Here is an 18,637-nt window from a genome sequence, read left to right on the forward strand (position 1 = left end):
AGTGAATTGAGAGTAGTTTATTGTTCTACACATATCTTGGAGTTCCCATGCCAATTTTTGTGGTTTTACAATCATATTTTCATTTTCTTCTTCTTCTTCTTATTATTATTATCTGTTATATAAAACACACAAAAACAGGGGAAACTGACTAATCAACTGTTAAAAGGAAATGGGCTATACATAAAGTGCCATCAAAGACATAAAATAAAAACTAGAGGAAAATAGTTCAGCTGAAGTAATCTTACTGTAGCATGTACAGTGTAGATTACAAAATTTCCACACAACTATGATTTCTATACCTTTTCTTTAAAAAAAAAAAATAAATCAAACATTTCTGCAATAGTTTTCCTATATGATGGTGGTGGTGGTACTTTATTAATATTGGGAAATCCTGAATACTTGATGAGGGGTAAGGAATGGTGGATTTATTAGTCTTTATGCTTACCTGCATAACTTAATCATAGCTTCCCCAACCATAATTAGTGGCCACCCCAAACTAAAGCAGGTATAAAACCTTGATAGCTACACAATTATGTATTATCTGCATGTATGTGCATTTGGTATTAAGCTTTTAAAATATCATTTACTCTTTGATTACCACATTTCATAACCTTATTGTAAAAATGATTTGCTCATAGAGTGTAAAGGACTTATTATGGTGGGATACACTATTATAAGAAAGGTCTGCATATGTGGAGGAACTGTTTACTTTGCTGGGTTTGTAACATTTAATGCTATTTCTGGTTTGCAATGCTTGTGCAGGTGTTTGAATACTAGTGGATTTTTTTTTTTCTGGCTGAGCTCCATGCGTGGAATATATGCCTACTCAAATAATACAGCTCCCTTGTGTCACTTAGTTACATAAAACAGAACAATCTATGAATAGGAAAAACGTTACTTCTGAGGTCGCTGACTTGCAATATTTTGTAGCTCATGGCAATACATTAACTGTCCTGGTGACAAATATTTTTTTGCATTTGGATTAATTTGTGCTTCGCTAATGTAATTTGTATAAATTTTTTTTATGTAAAACTACTTCTAATTTTAAATGTCCTAATATCTCCAACAAAAAAAGCCAAACAACCCCACCCAACACCCCTACACCTTCTTACGTATTGTGGTAAGTAATCATAGAATAACCATAATGTGTTCAGTTTACTTTCATTAATCAATGCACTTCCCAGCATGGCCAATCTAGTTAAGTGATTGCTACCATTTCCATTATAAAACTACGTTTTTAGCAGTTTATAACTTGATCTTAAAAATGTATTTCAGACTTATTTGGAGGACAGTCTCAGCCTAAGAGCTAATTTTTGTAAATCAGTTGTTTTAGATTCTAGATGGTTAGAGCAAAGTATATTTTTGTATCTTATGTTTAAGATAATTTTAAAATACAATACTGATGTATCTTAACTTTTTGCAATTGATTTATATTGTAGATGAATCTTACCTGATATATTGAAATATATTCTAATGATTTGAGATGATGTACAGAACCATTGCAGTATGTGCACAATAACTATTTTTCAAGTTGTTATACAGATATTATCTAAATGGGTCCATAATATAGAATTTACACTGGTGGTGGTGGCTTTTCACATCATATCTCTTCCAGAAGTGTATGCTCTTGTGCCTATAAAAATTGCACAAATATTAGCTTAATGGAACTAAATCAGGTTTCAAAGCTAGGCATATACAGTTGTGAACATAAACTAGATATCTGTGCAAACATAGCTGTTCAGAAGTTTAACTGATTATTGGTTTGTATAGATGAATAATATGCACATACACATGTACACCTAATGTGCACATTTGTTAGTTAGGGATTTGAAAATCTGAACATAATGTCCAAAGGAGGCAAGGATACCAATACATGTAAATACCTTTAACGTACTGTTTCTGTCTTCCCTATTTTTAAAAAATACATTAACATTAAAACTTAAAATGTCTAGAGCTCCATTCTCTCTTTTTGTGAACACAATTGTCCCCACACTTTTTGCACTTGCAGATAATTTGCAGCCCCAAATCTAGTTCGTTAGAAGTCTATACAAGAACAAATAAATTAACTGGGTAATTACTAATATCAAATAGCTGTAAAATATATTCTTAAAGAAAAATCCTGAAAACATGGTGTGATGGGGTTCCCTCTCCATTCATGGTGCCTCCTGCTGTTCACACTGACAGTTAGCTCCGTCTTGTCCTGCGCTCTCCTCAGTAGTCTCTTCATCCATCGTCTTCTCTGTGTATGTGGCCTCTCTCACGCTTGGTGCTGCCGCTTCAGGTCCATGGCTTGGTCCTCCAGCCAGATCACGATTTCCTCCCCCTTCTAGGGAAATCACAGTCTTTCCAGATCAACCATCTATCTGGTGTCTCCAGTGCCCTGAGCCACTACCCAGTGGCTGGTAAGGAAACCCAGGCCCACCCTCTACATTGGGTTCTAGTCCAGGGACCTGATAAGATGCAGCCTAGGCCTGAAGTGCCTTTGACCTTGCTGCTGTTTCCCTGGGCTTTTTCCTGCTTAACTGGTTCTCCCTTTCTCTGGGTTCACCAGCTTCTCCACTCCCTCCTCTCAGGGAATCTGTGCAGCCTGCTTTCCTGCAGACTCATACACTCTTCCCCCTTTCCAGAGCATAACTGCCCTTCCCTAGGTGCCAATCTCTACCTTCTTGCTAGCTATCTGGCTTTCTACAGACCCTGCCTGTTCCTGCCCAAGTGAGCCCATTCCTCCTCAATTAGCTCCTGGCTTGCAGCCTAATTAGTAGCTTGGATCCATCTGGCTCCACCCAGCTCTTGCTGGGCCAGTTTGGGGTCCATACCCCAATACACATGAGCACTTTTGGGGCGCACCAGTTGTGAACTGGGAGACGAGGACAATATACTCCTATATATGACATAAGGACAAAAATCTCTTGCTGAGGAATTTTTTGAAACTGTCTACTCTTAGTTCAATTAAAATGATGCAGTTCTTTCATCCAGTTCATCAACTTTTGTGTAATATTTTTTACTTATTTTGATAGAAAAGAGAGTAATGCAATCATGTGAAGCAACAGTATATAACACTTATTAATTCTTGATACCAATATCTACTATGTCCATAATATTATTATTTTGCATTTGCAAATGCTCTATAAAAAGAGCGTACATGTAGATCAGATATAAGGCTAAGATTTAATGGGTATTTTTAGTGAAAGTCACAGGTCATGGGCAATGAACAAAAATTCACAGCCGCATGACCTGTCCATGATTTGTACTGTATATCCATGACTAAAGCTTGGATGTTCTGGGGGGTTCCGGGCACCCGCTGGTGCTGAGTTGGATGCTTCTGGGTGCCCACTGATGTTTGTGGGTGATGGCTCTGGAGCGCCTGCTGCTGCTGGGGCAGGGGCAGTACAGCTCGCCCTGGCAGCAGTATGGCTGGCCCTAGAGTCAGGCGCATTGGCAAGCTGCAGAAGTTATGGAGGTCCCGAAAAGTCACGGAATCCGTGGCCTCCATGAGAGACTCGCAGCCTTAATCAGATGAAAACCTAAATCTGGGTTAAATTTTTTTTTGGGGGGAGGAATAAGGCTAGTAGATGAAGGTTTGACAAACGTGGGGGTGGGGGGGTCATCAATTTTTTTTTTAAAGATAGCGAAGATCTAATAGAAATTAGTAGAAGTGAAACTTCTAAAATAGGGGCTTAACATAAAAACAGAAATTATAGTTATCAGATACTGGAAATATTTATAATTTTAATTCTATTTATGTTTATAAAACTGTTTCATTCAAAACTGTGAATTAAGAGCTTGAAAATTAAATGAATAGGTGAATAAGCAAAAATCTCTTTCCTATTAGAGGGATTATACCTATGATCTTTTTCTCCCTTCCAGTCCTTGGATGACCTTTCAAACGTCTCTGCTGAAGAGTCAGCACAGCTACATGCATATATTTCAGATACTGGTAAGTGATTTTATTGTAGTGATGGCTGACTTGTCTTTTTTCCCCTGCCGTTTTTGAGCTTCCGCCATTTAATATACATTTTTTATTTTAATTAATTCTAGTGTTCTAATGTTAGTGAACTAATTATAGGCCCCCTTAAATCTTAATGCTTTCTCTTTCCTTTCTGTATCTTAAACATTTGTTTTCATGTTTGCTGCTGATGAAATCATTGTAATCCAGAGCCTCCTCAAATTCATATTGTAATTGTAGACAATGCACCTAATGTACTAAAATAGGAGACTTAGTTGTGCAGCATATCATACATTTGAAAGTCTCTCTACCACTAATAATTAGATGACCATCCATTAATTTTAATTCACTTGACTAATGCACAATACCTTACTATGCTCAATTTGAATTTATTTTAAAATTTAATTTATCCACTTCTAGCAGTTGTTGTCTCTTTTTCAGTCAAGCAAATCCTGTTCTCAAGTATTCTCTTCTGTACTATAACATCTTCAGCAATCTTGTTGTAAAGATTAAGTGAACCAGACTTTCACAGGTATAGAAGGGGCTAAATCTTATACTGCAGTAATTGTTAAGAATGGCTCTCATATCAGCTCTTCAAAAATTAATGAAAGTTTAATTGCTGTTACAATTAAAATTTAGGTGTTCAATAGGATTGCTCTTTGGTGGTATCAAATGCATCATATCTTCTCTTCATGTTTTGCTACAGTGGTAAGATTGTCATTGTTTCTTCATTTGATCTTATTACAGTACTAATATTTGATTTTTGGCATGGTATCAGGGTGCTATTGGGAAAACTTAGTATTTTATTCTTTCTTGGCCATGATTTCAGACAACAGTTCCCTCAGTGCATTTGACGGTTTCACTATATGGATACTAAAACTATTGCAGTGTGATATCTTTAAAACCAGAGATGACAAGTGTGTATTTTTGTATGCCCTTTAGATTGGGTTATTGAGTTGGGAGGTTTTTCTGTGTGCCTATGTAGACTTTAGTGAAATTCCCCTTTTATTATACCAGAACACCAGCTCCACTATAGTTAGAAAAATATCTTTTTCTTTTACATCTTGATTTCTATAAGTGCTCTGAAATCCTCACAGTAACTCATATTGCCTTGAGATTTTGTTTGCCTCATGGGGGGAACGGGGATTGGTCAGTGATCCAGTTTGGAGGCCATTTGAATAGGGAGTTCCTGAGGGACAGTCTCCTGAAAGAACAACTTAAAGTGGTCATGTTTTGGTGGTGATTTTTTTGTGAACAGATAGAGATAAACTAAGTCTCCATAGCACCAGCATCCCAAACACTTGAGTTACTCTAACATAGTGCATGCCACACTTAGCGGTTTTGGGAAAATCAAATTGCAGCATTATTACCCAAAGAGTTTGGTTCTTTTACATGTCAGCTACATAAGTGCTTGGTGGCACACCACAAAGTTTATGCTGTGCATGCAGAGAGCGCGAAGCTAATTAGCTTGTTAATATCTGAGTTACAGGAACTGAATGGCTCAAAGGGGAATGTTCCAACCATCAGACCTGAAAAGCGTCCAAGCACTGAGAGTTCAAATCCAACCATTGGCAGAAATCTGAAATTATTAAAGGAGGCATCTGATTCTATCAAAGGTTTTGTTTTGAGGAAAAGTAGTCAGAGTACAGCAGAATATTCAGAAGGTGCTGAAACTGTTTTTGAAACAAAAATAAATTACATATGCAGATGTTTTCTGGGAGGGGAAAGTGATGGGGTGGAAGAGATTTGGGAATGGGGGGGAAAGGATTTAGAGTGCAGCAAGGAGAGGGGGATTATGGAGAGGGGTTGGGACACTGGGAAGTGAGAATCCCCAATATGGGGGACTTAACCTCTTGTGGGGATCAGCATTTCTCCTTGCCCCACCTCTGTGAGCTGGGGTCTAGATGGTCCTGTCCCTCAGTGGATCTCTGAGCCCCTCTCCTTGCCTCTATATAAGCCAATATTTTGGGAGGGAAAGGCTGAAGGTCATGCAGATTTAAATATCTGAATTCCAGAAAATGAGTAGTTAAGCTACACATCCACCCTATGTGGGGTGGGGAGGGCTGGCTAGAGTGTGCGGAGGAGGGGTGAACTGGGAGGGCCTGGCACATGGCTGAGGAGGCCTGGCAGAAACAATGGCAGGAGTGTCCCAGCTAGGATGGGCAGTGGGAGTGAGGGGTCTATCTCAGTGTGCAACTCAGGCCAGATAGCCGAGGTAGTTTGTGGCCCTCTAGTAAATTGCTCTCTATAATGAGTGTACACAGTAGCATAGGGCAGAAGACAGCAAGGAGGAACTTCTTAAATGGTAATAGCTTCTAGAGTGTCAACTACTGGCTTAATGAAACGGAAAGGTGAACTGGAATTGAGGATGGGCTGCATGGTGCGGGAGGAGATACAGAAGAAGACACACACATCAGTCTTCTCTCAGTTGCTTAAAGTTATTGTAACTGCCATGTAATAAAACTGTCAAGGTTTTGGGACGTGAACTGTGGATGAGTTTCACTGTTCCTGTTAACAATTACACATTGTAATGCTTAACCATTATCCCTTTTTCACTCAAACAAAATGTACAGGATTGGGGAGGAGCATTGAGGAATCACATAGCAACAGTGTGGACTGGGACTATTACTAGCTTTGTCCCTGGCCTGCTGGATGACCTAGGACAAGTCATTTCACCTCTCTGTGCCTTTGTTTCCCATCTGTAAAATGGGGATAATGATGTAAAATTCTTTGTGACATAGTCATGAAAATCACTATATTAAATTACTCCTGAGGGAATTCTGTGTCACTGCACGTGCGCAGAATTCATGTCGTCTGCAGATTTTTTTGCTTCGCCACAGAAACATGATTTTCTGATGGGGAAGCAAAGGAAGCCGCAAAAGCAGTCATGTACCGCTTCCCAACAGCACAGGTGTGTGGTTTTGGGTGTCCAGAGCAGCCAGAGGAGAAGTAAATCACTGGGGGGAGGGGATGGGATGGGGCATCCCGACCAGTGGCTCCTGCCCTGTGCCAGGCTCAGGTGCTAGTCCCAGCTGGGCTGGGGAGGATGGGACTTCCTCTTCTCCTGCAAGGAGTGGCCAGGGCTGAGTCAGACCCCCCACCCCCTACGAAACCTCTCCAGCTGCAGGAAGCTCTGTACCCTCCCCCCCACCCCCACCGCTTCCGGTCCCCATCACTCCTCAGCCGTAGGGGGGGAGGGGTCACTGTACAGAACTTGACCCCCAACCGATCCCACTGAGCCCCACTGTGCCAGCACCTGGACACCCTCCCACCCACCGCTGAGCCCTCCAAACCCAGACTACCTCTACTGAGCCCCAACCACCTTCACCTGGACTCCCCTGAGAGTCCCTTTGCTTCTGCACTCAGAACCCACCCCCCAACGAGGTTCATCCAGATCCCCCCCACACTGTCCACCAAGCCCTGCACAGAACTCTCTCACACCACACCTGGATCTCCCCACACTATGCCCCTTCACACTTAGATCCTGCTGGGCTGAGCCTGCCTGACTAGTGTGCTTGACATGGAGGGACAGGGCCCTGGGGTGTTTCTGGGGCAGTCCTGGTCCTGCGCTGTCAGGTGTAGCCTCACTGCCAAGTCCATGTCCGGGGGCTGGGGAGGGGCAGCCGGTTTGCATGGTGATCTCCCACCTCTGTGCAGTTAGTGGCCTGTGCTCCCCACTGCCATGCTGGAGCCTCCACATTTATTTATTCTCAAATAAAATTTGTAGAATTTTGCAGAACTTTAAAATATTGTGTGCCCAATTTTTATTTTTTTGGCACAGAATTCCCTGTGGAGTAGTGATAAAGCTAAGACTTTTTGATTATTATCTCGCCACAGTAGCAAATCTGCTGCAAACTAAGTGAGAACTACAACTGCTTAAATGACCACTGACTCCTACCAACAAACATTTCTCTTTCTGTTTAAAAAGCTAGTAAATTCAATGGCAGAAAACATCGTTAATACAGAGTTAAGGTTGCTGGGTGATAGGTTGTGCTCTTTCAGAACATTCAGCAAAACTCAACCTTCTGAAACCTGAGTACTCATAACTGCAGCTGAGGTCAATAGAAGCTCTGTCCTGAACATATGAATTTCTATAAAATGTCAAATAAGGTTTCTCAAATAGGGTACCCAAAATTAGTTGATACTTCTGACAATATTGGCTTTAATGTCAGTGCCTCAGTTCCCTGTGTATAAAATAGGAATAATACCTCCTTATTCCACAAGGTTGTAATGAAAATAAATTCACATTTATTAAGGCATTATGATGAAAGAATTTCCAATGAGGAAATTAATATTTCTATATTCAGAGAGGAGTTTGGATAGCATGCAGTAAATAATGCTACACTCTGAGTGATGAGGATAAAAGAAAATATTGAATAGTTTTCCATTCAGTAAGCACGTCCTTTCTGTTCATTGAATGAGGCAACAGTCCTGTGAAATAAATAGAATGTGATCATGTAATTAAAGACTATATCATAATACATATACATAAGGAGGCCAAATTAAAGTTGCAGGGGTAACCTTAATTCTGATATTTTGTTACTTTTGAGTGCTTGACCTTTTGCAACCTGAACATTCTTTTTACATGGTTTTTTTTAAATCTCATTTTCTAATTCTAAAATTGTAAAAAAGATTTTAAAAAATGTCATCATGTGGAAACATATTGACTCTCATATGGGCCTTCAGCAATGTTGGAATCTTTAGATCCACCACACTGTTCTCTAACACTGGGGGTAATGGAATAACTTGTAGCAGTAGAATGCTGTTTTATGTGTGTACCCTGTTACTAAAGTGGGCTGGAGATGCACGATTTTCCAGTGGGTTTCACAGCTGTTTTCTAGACAGCAAAAAAAAGTTGAGACTCGGGAATAGTATGTTCAAGTCCAGATTCTGCAGGGGTGCTCTAGTAGTAGTAGATCTTTTGCTCCTTTTTCTATCGCCTCTTCACCCAGCTTCTCCCTCTCTCCTTTTGTCCCTGTCCCAAGGGCAGTTCCTGTCCTGTTTCTGGCCACCTCCCACCCCTCATCCCATCTTCCCCGCCCTTCACTGAGAGCACAGGAAAGACAATGTCCCTTCTCTTAGTTCCTGTGCCCAGTGCCACAATGGCTTCTGGCAACTGGGAGGAGCAATTGCAGGATAAGTCCTGCATAGCCCCTATTATCCCTGGATGGGGCATACTCACGTATTCTGTGGGAATTATACATGTGCGGTCCGCGAGGTCTGTTGGGGCTATGGGGGGATGGAGCACATGAAATCATACAATTTAGCTTTCAAGCTCTAATGGGTTTCTATTGATCATGTATAAATTGTAAATTTTTTCCAAAGGTTTGTGACATAGCCAAATTTGGGTGAATCTTTGTGAGGAAAACAAAAACTGCTTCCCTGACAAATGCTACCCCCTGCCAAATTTAACGTCCCTGTTCCATGGCATGGCAATGTTAGAGCTTCTTGATGAATTGTTGTAAGATATTTTTTTAACATGGTCAAAATATTTTTTCACTACTTTGTTCTCAGACGCAGCTGAGCTGTTTTAGCTGAAACTTAAAAAAAAAAAAGTTCCAATCCAGATGATCTAAGTTTGGGAAAGTTATAAGTAACTGAAAACAGGGTCTTATAATGGAAAGTGTCAAGCAACTTTATCTATAGGCATCACTATCTGCACCCTTTCTATAATTGTGTTTCATCTTGAGCTACTTGACTCCTATTAGTTCAAGATATGGCAGCTTTCAATTCTGATGGCAAAAAGTTACAATACAATATTTTCATTTCAAAATGCTTTGAAAACTACTATGACTTAAAACCTTTTACACTGCCCTCTAGAAAGTCATTGGTTGTGACATTTAATTTTAAGACTGCTTCTCTCCCTGTGTTTTAACCTAGTGGTTGAAATCCGCTGGGGAACAAACTCATAGTTCCTAGTTATTGTTCTAAGGCACAGAGGCAGGATGTTCTCAGTTAAAGATCTTTAAATCTGGAACTTCCTTGCTTAACATATTCATTCCCCCCACCAGTCTTCAGAGCGCAAGTTTCTTGACCTACGTAAAGTTACCTATTTTTCCAAATTCGAAGTGGGGGTTCCAGCCTTATTACCTACTGAAAATGCATGCTTCAATGTTTCTTGATCAATTATCTCCAACATAGTCTCTTTAACTAAAAACCTTGCCATGCATGTTTTTTCTGTGGGTTGTATATAATTGGAAATAAGCGGGACTAGTGTGATAAAAAGACTATCATTTGGTATGATAAAGTATTTTTAAATGCACAACTGAGTAAAGTTGTCAGTTAAGATGTGTTCTCAATTTTTGGAGTCATTGATTAAATGAAGCTATGAGTTTTGTAGGATGAATGTGCCAAGGTTTTTGATGTTTTCTAGGGTGATATGTGGAACTCAAAGTTCTGTTGGCCTCCTAACATAGCATTCTTTCTATTGTATGTTTAAGTATAAACTTGGCATTGTTTCTAGGCTTTCTTAACATTGTGGATTTTACCACTGATTGATAAGTCTTTACACTTTAAATCCATGTTAATGTTTTTACTTGGAAATTCTATAACTGTATCTCTGGCATTTTGGGCTCTCACAGTGGGCTCAAAATTATTGAACTCAATACAGGATGAAATTTAATGGTCTGTGATATACAGGAGGTCAGACTAGATGATCTAATGTTTCCGCCTGGTGTTAGACACTATAAATCTATGGGTGGAAAGGGAAAAGGGGGAAGGAAAGGTACAAAATAGATTATTGGAATTATAACCACTTTGAGAGAACCTACACTTCAAAAATATATTGGTATCTGTATCCTCGGTGTAAACAATTATAATAATCTGTAATAAAAGAAGAAGAACAGAATAACTATACTATTAAATATTATTAAAAGTTTTAAAATGTTTTGCTTGGTAGTATTTTAGCTCTGTGTGTACCCCAAAAGAAGAAATCTGCAGAGGCAAAAGAAAAACTTATGGTATGTTTAGAGAGAAGAAACTACCTGAACATGAGTGCTGAGTAGTACTCTTTCTAGATTTACAGTAGAGTCCTTCACCCATTCCCTGGGATCCGCAAGGCTAAAATAATATTTGTCAATCAAAAAGATATTCAGTATTTAAAGATCTGACCACCTTATATACTCCTTGAGGCATATATATTTTTTTATTTCATACATCAGTGAAACTTGTATAATTTTCTTCTAAGCTAAAGAATCATGCTTACACAATATGGGAGTCTCTGGAGGATGCTGTCTACAGAGGGTTTATTCTTCTGCTTGCATCCATTTTTATCTCCAGCTCTGTCATTTCAGATGTTTCCATTTCATGTCTCTTGTGTCCTTTCGTCTTCCTCTTTGGTTGTGTTCCCTCTTCATTTTTGTTTTAAATTACTAGTCTATGCTGACTATAACCCATATGCTGTGGCAGGAGTATGCAACGACCATGGCAAGACATATGCACTGTATGCGATCACTGTACATCGGAGAAATCCAACTAGTGAAGAGATATGGAAAACGTATCGTCGCTACAGTGACTTCCATGACTTCCACATGAGGATAACTGAACAGGTAACGGATCCTACAGAGACTGCTTAATCTTATGAGTATATCTTTGAAAGGCATGGTTGTGTCTTAGCAGCTATCACATTGTTTAGAATTGGCTACTAAAAGTTTATATTAATATAACTTTGTCACTTGTGTGGCCTTAATTCAGGGGTGGCCAAACTTTTTGGCCCAAAGGACACATCTGGGAATAGAAATTATATGGACAGGCCAGGAATGCCCATGAAATTGAGGTTGGGGTGCGGAAGGGGGGGAGGACTCTGCTTGGGACTGCAGGCTCCAGGGTGGGGCCAGAAATGAGGAGTTCAGGGTGTGGGCAGGGGGTGTGTGTGCGAGGGCTTCGGCTGGGGGTGCGGACTCTGAGGTGGGGCTGGGGATGAGGGGTTTGGGGTTCAGGAGGGTGCTCCAGGCTGGGATCGAGGGGTTTGGAGGGCAGGAAGGGGCTCAGGGCTGAGGGTTGGGGTCCGGGAAGGGCTCAGGGGTGCAGGCTCTGGGTGGCGTTTACCTGAAGAGGCTCCTTGAAGCAGCGGCCATGTTCCCACTCTGCCCCATCCGCAGGCGCCACCCCTGCAGCTCCCATTGGCCGCAGTTCCCGGCCAATGGGAGCTGCAGGAGTGGCGCTTGAGGTGGGGAGAAGCATGCAGAGCGGAGCCCCCTGACTGCCCCTACACGTAGGAGCTGGAGCAGGGCCATGCCACTGCTTCTGGGAGCCACATGGAGCAGCCCCCGACCCTTCTCCCCTGCTGGAGTGGGGCAAGCCCCAGACCCATTTGTGTATAGGAGCATCACTGTTGGGGGAGTTCAGGCAAAAACATGGGGTGAACACAGGAAGGTGCATAGCTCAGTGACTGTGTTCCCGCAGCCATTCTTTCACATAGCACCAGTTTCACTCACAGCTCTATAAACCAATTAGTTGCAAATTAAGGGCAAGGTTCACCAGTGCACTTTGGCTGTTTGACCTGTGCACCAGAAGAGAGCAATCTGTCCATAAGTTAAAATAAAATAAAAAAATTAAATGGTTAGTACTTATGTTCAAATCATTAGAAATATTAATGAGTAGCGTTCTGTTTCTTTGTTTAATGTTCATACATGAAACTTACAATGATTTTTAAAAAGGAAATACCAAGACAAAAAGCTATTGTTAAAATGGAGTTAAAGTTAAGAGTATTAGTCACTTAAGGGCAAAAAACATTACAGGGTTACTGTAATTAACTGAAACCCAAGTGTTGCAAACCCAGGAAATTCAGAATTAAGGTTTCATTTAAGAGATTCATATCCACATGCTATGGTGTGGAAATTACAAATAAGGCAAATTCTACCCTGTAGTCTCCCAGTAGACTAAAACACAGCCAGCTAATGTGGCTAGCCTGCATCTTAATGAAACTTTTCAATAATATTACATTAACCCAACTGAACTGATATGATTGAAAATTTCCCCCTTTTATGCCTGTTATGATAGTGCTTTAAAGGTCATTAGAATAAGCAATATCAAGTGTATCACCATGAGTGGTGTAAGACAATATTGTTCATACCTGGGGGGTAAAATCAGTCTAGTATGGGCAGAGATGTCTGCTTTGGTTTTGGTAAAGTGTATATGCTGTGTTAGGATTTACACAGGTCAGTTTAGGATGATTATATTATTTGGATTACTGTAGGGCATAGGAGCCCTAGACCCAATGTACCAGATGCTGTACGAACAAAGAACACAAATGAAGGAATTTGCATATTAAATCCACAGTCCACCTTGCTTTCAACTCTCCTCTTACCATATCATAAAATCGTAGAATTTTAGGGCTGGAAAGGACTTTAAGCAGTCCCCTAGTCTAGCCCCCTAAGCTAAGACAGGACCAAGAAACCTATACTGTCTCTGATAGGTGTCTGCCCAATCGGTTCTTAAAAACTTCCAGTCATGGGGATTCCACAGCCTCCCTTGGAAGCCTCTTCCAGAGCTTAACTACCCTTATCATTAGAAAGATTTTCCTAATATATAACCAGAATCTCTCTTGCTGCAGATTAATCCCATTAATTCTTGTCCTGCTTTCAGTAGACAGGGAAAGCAATTGATCACAGTCCTCAATATATGCTGGTTCTCCTTTTTAATGTATGTGACCAGGATTTATCATCGAATTTGGTCCGCTGGTTAGACCATTAGCTTCCCCGGCCTGGGCTGGGTACTGTTTGGGAGCGCAACATGAACGCTGATCCATGCCCCCCCCAATATGTTGGTAGCATATTGCAAAACTGATTCTATAGCATGAACACCATTTCCCTAGCTTGTCAGGCAAAACAAGTGTTCATCAAGTAGGACTATTGAAAACTGTTGAAAATTGTATTAGATAATGAATTTCAGTTATTTGAATTGATGTGCTCTTGTGTAATATATAACTGCATTTTCTCATGATTAATATGAAGAAAGATTTGCACTGAGCCTTATACTTGCATATTTTTAAAAATAAAATAGGTTTTTGTATATTAGTGATTGAAGCCTTTGTATTTGGTCAAGTAAAGAGATGCTTTTTATAGGTGTGTTTAGAATTAACTACCAAAAGAATAATGAAAAAAAAATTATCTTCAGAAAGATTTGGTTGACCTGTTTTAATTTTTCTATGGAAAGTTGAGTAATGTTCACAGTAGAAGTGTAGTCGGTGTGGAACAGTTCTTTAGTTCATTTGTTGTATTTGTCACAGAGCTTAAGAAATAAAAACTGAGCTTGGGAAATGGGCCATTTAGGTTTTTAAGTGAAATGCTAAGGATCTGTGAGGTCTAGGAAGGGGACAGCTGTTGGCAGTTCTATATACTATTAGACAATCTGCCTTTTATTGCTTTGCCTGTATTCTCATACTCTTAACCCCCATAAAATAAAAGAGAAAAATGCAGACTTGTAATTCACCAGCTGGTACAAAGTAGAACCTGTTCACATGAATAAGTGTTAACAACACAATGCTTTTAAAGGAGTCAAATGCTTTTGAACCACATCTTAGTAGCGGTTGAGATTATTGACTATATAAATCCTTTAACTACTCTAAACTGTTGCTCTGTAACATATGTTTACTCTATTTTTTGGTAATAGAAGTGTAAATAGGTTTGAATACTCTGAGAGTTATCTGTGACCATGTTCTTATAGGGTCAAAATAATATTTTTAAATGGAAATGGCCAACTTCTTGAAAAGTAAGCATATATCAACCGATAAGCTCGATGCTTATCGGTTTCAGTTAACGATTAAACTCGGCTGCCGGCCCCACATGCTTGGGGTCCCAGCTGCTGGGACTCCACATAAAACATGGGGATGCTGCAGCAGCCTCCCTCACCTCTAGTTCCCTGGTTAAATGTTTAACCGATATAATTTTAATAGGTTACAGAGTTACTTTTTTTACATGCTATTTACATCCGTAATATACACATACATATACTGTACACATACCATTTATATTTAATAATTTGTATATGCACATTAAATATTTTTTTAGATTATAAAAACTATTATCAGAGTTGGACAACTCTGACTAGCAGGGGATATAGAATAATATATTTCAGTATATCAATTCTGCACTCCTTCCTCTCTGCAGGATTAATATCTATTTAAAAAAAAAAAAAGACATATCACACCCTGAAATCCATGAAGGTGAAACAGCTGTGTTAGGTCTCTTACATCAGTGGGTAAAGATGTGTAGTTGTTGTTGGCCCCATGCTGATAAAATGTATTCTAGAAAAGTGTAGTTTGTACATATAGACACAGATTAAAAGCCCTGTGGAAGTCAGTGGTAGCCTTTCCATTCACTTCAGTGGGTTTTGCCTTAGGTTCTAGATCGATCACCATAGTTTGTGCTACAGTTTAAAGCAACAATATTGACACTTACAAATTCTTTATTGAGTTTCTTGAAGCTGCAGATAAATACCTATAAAATGTAATTATGGAAGTGTGTACAGAACAGGCTGTAAACCTCAGTTCAACGTTATTGTGTATTAAAGTTAGCTAACAAATCTTGCTCTTTCACAGAGTATTTCATTAACCTGCATATCTTCCAATTGTGTAAACTATAAATATTTGCATACTGTGGCCTTTCTTTTGAATCCACTTTTTAACCTTTTATAAATAATGCATTATCTGTTGGTGTTTGCAAGATCTAAAATCTTGAATCTACAGATTTAAAAAGCAACACTACCATGTATTACCACACAGTGAGATTTGCTATTCTAGCCATTTGGAGAAAAAGAGATATTTTAGATGCCGTTGTGTGGTAAGTAACTTGTTAGTACCTATGATGTTGATGTATCTCCTGTGCTCTTCAATATGGGAGTATGCGACAGTGGTGTTTGAACGAGAGTTCTATTACATCTATCCTCTTACACTAGTGTAAGGTTCTTAAAGGACTTTGCAACAGTGGCATAAGCTAAAGCAGCCCCTCAGGTGTTCTCACTTGTGCAGGGGCTGCCAATGCTAGATCAAGGATCCATAGCTAGCGACTTACAGCCCACCTACACCCTGATTCACAAGCACAGCTTGTACATGCAGGAAACCTAGTCCTGTGGTTTTTGCCTTTTTATATTTAATTTTTAGCTAGCAGGAAGAACCATCACATTATTAATAGAGACTCTCTAAAAATAAATAACATCCAGAGCTGGGGTTTAATAGTGAGGAAGAAGTAAAGCTTTAATTATCCTGAGACAGTTAATCTCCTCTGTAGTGCAATGGTTTTAGCTGATTCAGGGAAGGGGTACTTTACACTTCCCTGTGGTAGCTTTGAATTAGGCCCAATATTTTATTATAAATAAGAGCCCAGAAATGAGTCATAAGTATTTGAGCCTTCATAAAGGAGGGTTGGGATGTTTGGTAACTCTTATTTTTCTTCAACTTTCACAAAGCTGGCTTGTGGCATTGGTTTCAGACTGAGCAACCCACCCTAGAAGCAAGGGGCAGAAGATTTGTAGTGGGTGGCTGTGTAAGACAGGAAGTGGGAGCTCAAAGTTCTTCTGCTACTGAAACCAGCTTCTCTGGATGCATTAATAAGAATATCATCTTCGACCAATAGGGATGTAGAAACTAAAGATTAGCACTACCTTTTGTAGGATTGCAGAAACTCAGCACTTGATCGTGACCTTGAACTTCGCTTTAGCTGTGTCATTAACTTTTTTTGTGATGATAGTTTGTGTCTGTTTGAAATGTAAAGAAGTTGTGAATCGGAAAGTTGCTGTACATGAGATACAAATTTATAAAGATGTCTTTGTTATAAAAAAAAGTGCTTAACGCTCTGATATTAATTTAAAACAGTTTGTCGGACTATAAGATAGTATAGATATTTACTTTTTAGTGCTTTTTTTTAGGTTGAGCTTCTGTTAGCATTTTTTGTTTTCTGACCTTGGTGTTGCATCTTGAAAATACTATAGGGTTGCTTCCAGTTTCTAGAAGTTAGTATTTTAATGAATTCTGAGACACGCCGTTGAAACCAACTAACCGTGCTGGACAGCCTATCTTCCACTTCCAGGGCTTCTGAGTAGTATAGTTTTAACAGGCTATTTTGTGTCTGTCTCTCTAGTAGTCGTCCTATGTGACACGCATTTTGAGAGTGAACTAGACTTAAAGCCAAAAGGGCAAATGGTTCTACACAGCTCTTCCTACACATTGTAATTCATTTAGAGCTGTGGAAACCTTGCAGGGTTTGGTGGTCTTCACAGACTCAGCCCTGGAGTTCACATTGCAGGAACTGGAAATGAACCAACCCTCCCCTGTTTGATCGGACTTCACACATCCTGAGAACAGTCGTTCCCTCACTCCCACAGGTGGTTCTTAACTAAATTCCACTTACCCCTTCAGAAGACACAGGTTCCTGCCAGTCTCTTAGATGTTTCTAGTAGCAAATCTGGGCTTGCTGAGCATGAAGAGCACTGTCTGAGTCTTCAGGTTCTATTTTTACAACCTTAAATATTCTAGGGTATTGCCATGGGAAGACACTATCTCCCTAAAATACAAGGTCTCTCTGGAGGGTCTAAAAAAACCCTCCTCCATATAAAGCAGTGGGACAGAAAAGCACTTTAGCCTCACCAATATGTGCTGCTACCCTAAGCCCAAGGGCATATAATGGCCTCTGAGGTTTAGTGCGATAACTAAGGGTAACTCTGATTCCCAGAATTCATATGCCAAGAATTTGAGACTTGATTGCCTAGCATATGAATGCTAGAGAAACTGTGGATTCCTTTGCAAGTGTGCTGTGATGTGCCTATCTTGCTCTGCGTTTAATGTGACAGTGGTCACTTTCAGGTCTGGGGGTGTTTCGCTTTTCTAACTGGTGTTGCTCCCCCAAAGATACAGTATGCAGTCAGCCATGTGACATCCCAAAAGATCTTGGCATAGGTCCAGACAGTTAAAGAATGGAAGCAGCAGTAGTAGGAAGGAGGCCACTTCCCCAGAAGACTACAGTGGTAAGCAAGGCCTCTGAGGACTTGTGGAGAATGGCAGCAAGCTGGCTGACTTGGAGAGGAGGCAGGAGGACGTTTTGAAGGGGGTTGCAGATGCTTCCAATGTGCAATATTCTATGTGAATATTTTGTAGAGTTCTAATTTAAAAATAAGTGGTTGCATCAAGTTGACACGTTATGCAGGAGTTCAGAATAGATGATATAATGGATCCTTCTGGCCTTCCAATCTATTTTTTTTTTAAAAAAATCACAATAAAAATATTTTTAACCTCCTTTTTTTTGTTTGTTTGTTTTCCTAGTTTGAAAACCTAGCAAGTATATTGAAGCTTCCTGGTAAAAAGACATTTAACAACATGGACAGAGAATTTTTAGAGAAGAGGAAAAAAGATTTAAATGCATATTTGCAGGTAAGTTCTTGACTAGTCTAGTTTCAAATTTTCCTTCATAGTTATGGCTGTCTGCCTGAACTAATAGTTCTCCATCAGGTATTCAGTAAATTCCACTAAATGTTAATTCAGTCACCATGAGATTGTCTTAATAAAATACCCTGATTTGGAACAACACAAGTATGTTGTAAATGTCACAGCTGAAGGTAAATGCTAAATTTAACTCTGATCATTTGTGTTTCAGTGACCAGAACTTAAATAATTGAAGTATAAGTGGGGGATGCAGATGCTCAGTTTTATAAGGTGTTAATAACCCAGTTTCTAGTTGGATTAACTGAAGTAGTTTATCC

General features: G+C 39.8%; 1 protein-coding gene across 3 annotated transcripts in view; it reads left to right on the forward strand.

The window, feature by feature from the left end:
• SNX13 (sorting nexin 13) overlaps positions 1-18,637 on the forward strand; it is a 159,524-nt gene that overhangs the window by 112,262 nt on the left and 28,625 nt on the right. For all 3 annotated transcript variants that reach the window (XM_077811398.1, XM_077811400.1, XM_077811401.1), the window contains 3 exons: positions 3,868-3,937; positions 11,354-11,493; positions 18,201-18,308. In XM_077811398.1, the coding sequence (XP_077667524.1) occupies positions 3,868-3,937; positions 11,354-11,493; positions 18,201-18,308 (318 nt within the window). The remainder of the gene's footprint in view (positions 1-3,867; positions 3,938-11,353; positions 11,494-18,200; positions 18,309-18,637) is intronic.

The sequence above is a fragment of the Eretmochelys imbricata genome, chromosome 2, assembly GCF_965152235.1.
Source record: "Eretmochelys imbricata isolate rEreImb1 chromosome 2, rEreImb1.hap1, whole genome shotgun sequence".
NCBI classification, from domain to species: domain Eukaryota; kingdom Metazoa; phylum Chordata; order Testudines; family Cheloniidae; genus Eretmochelys; species Eretmochelys imbricata.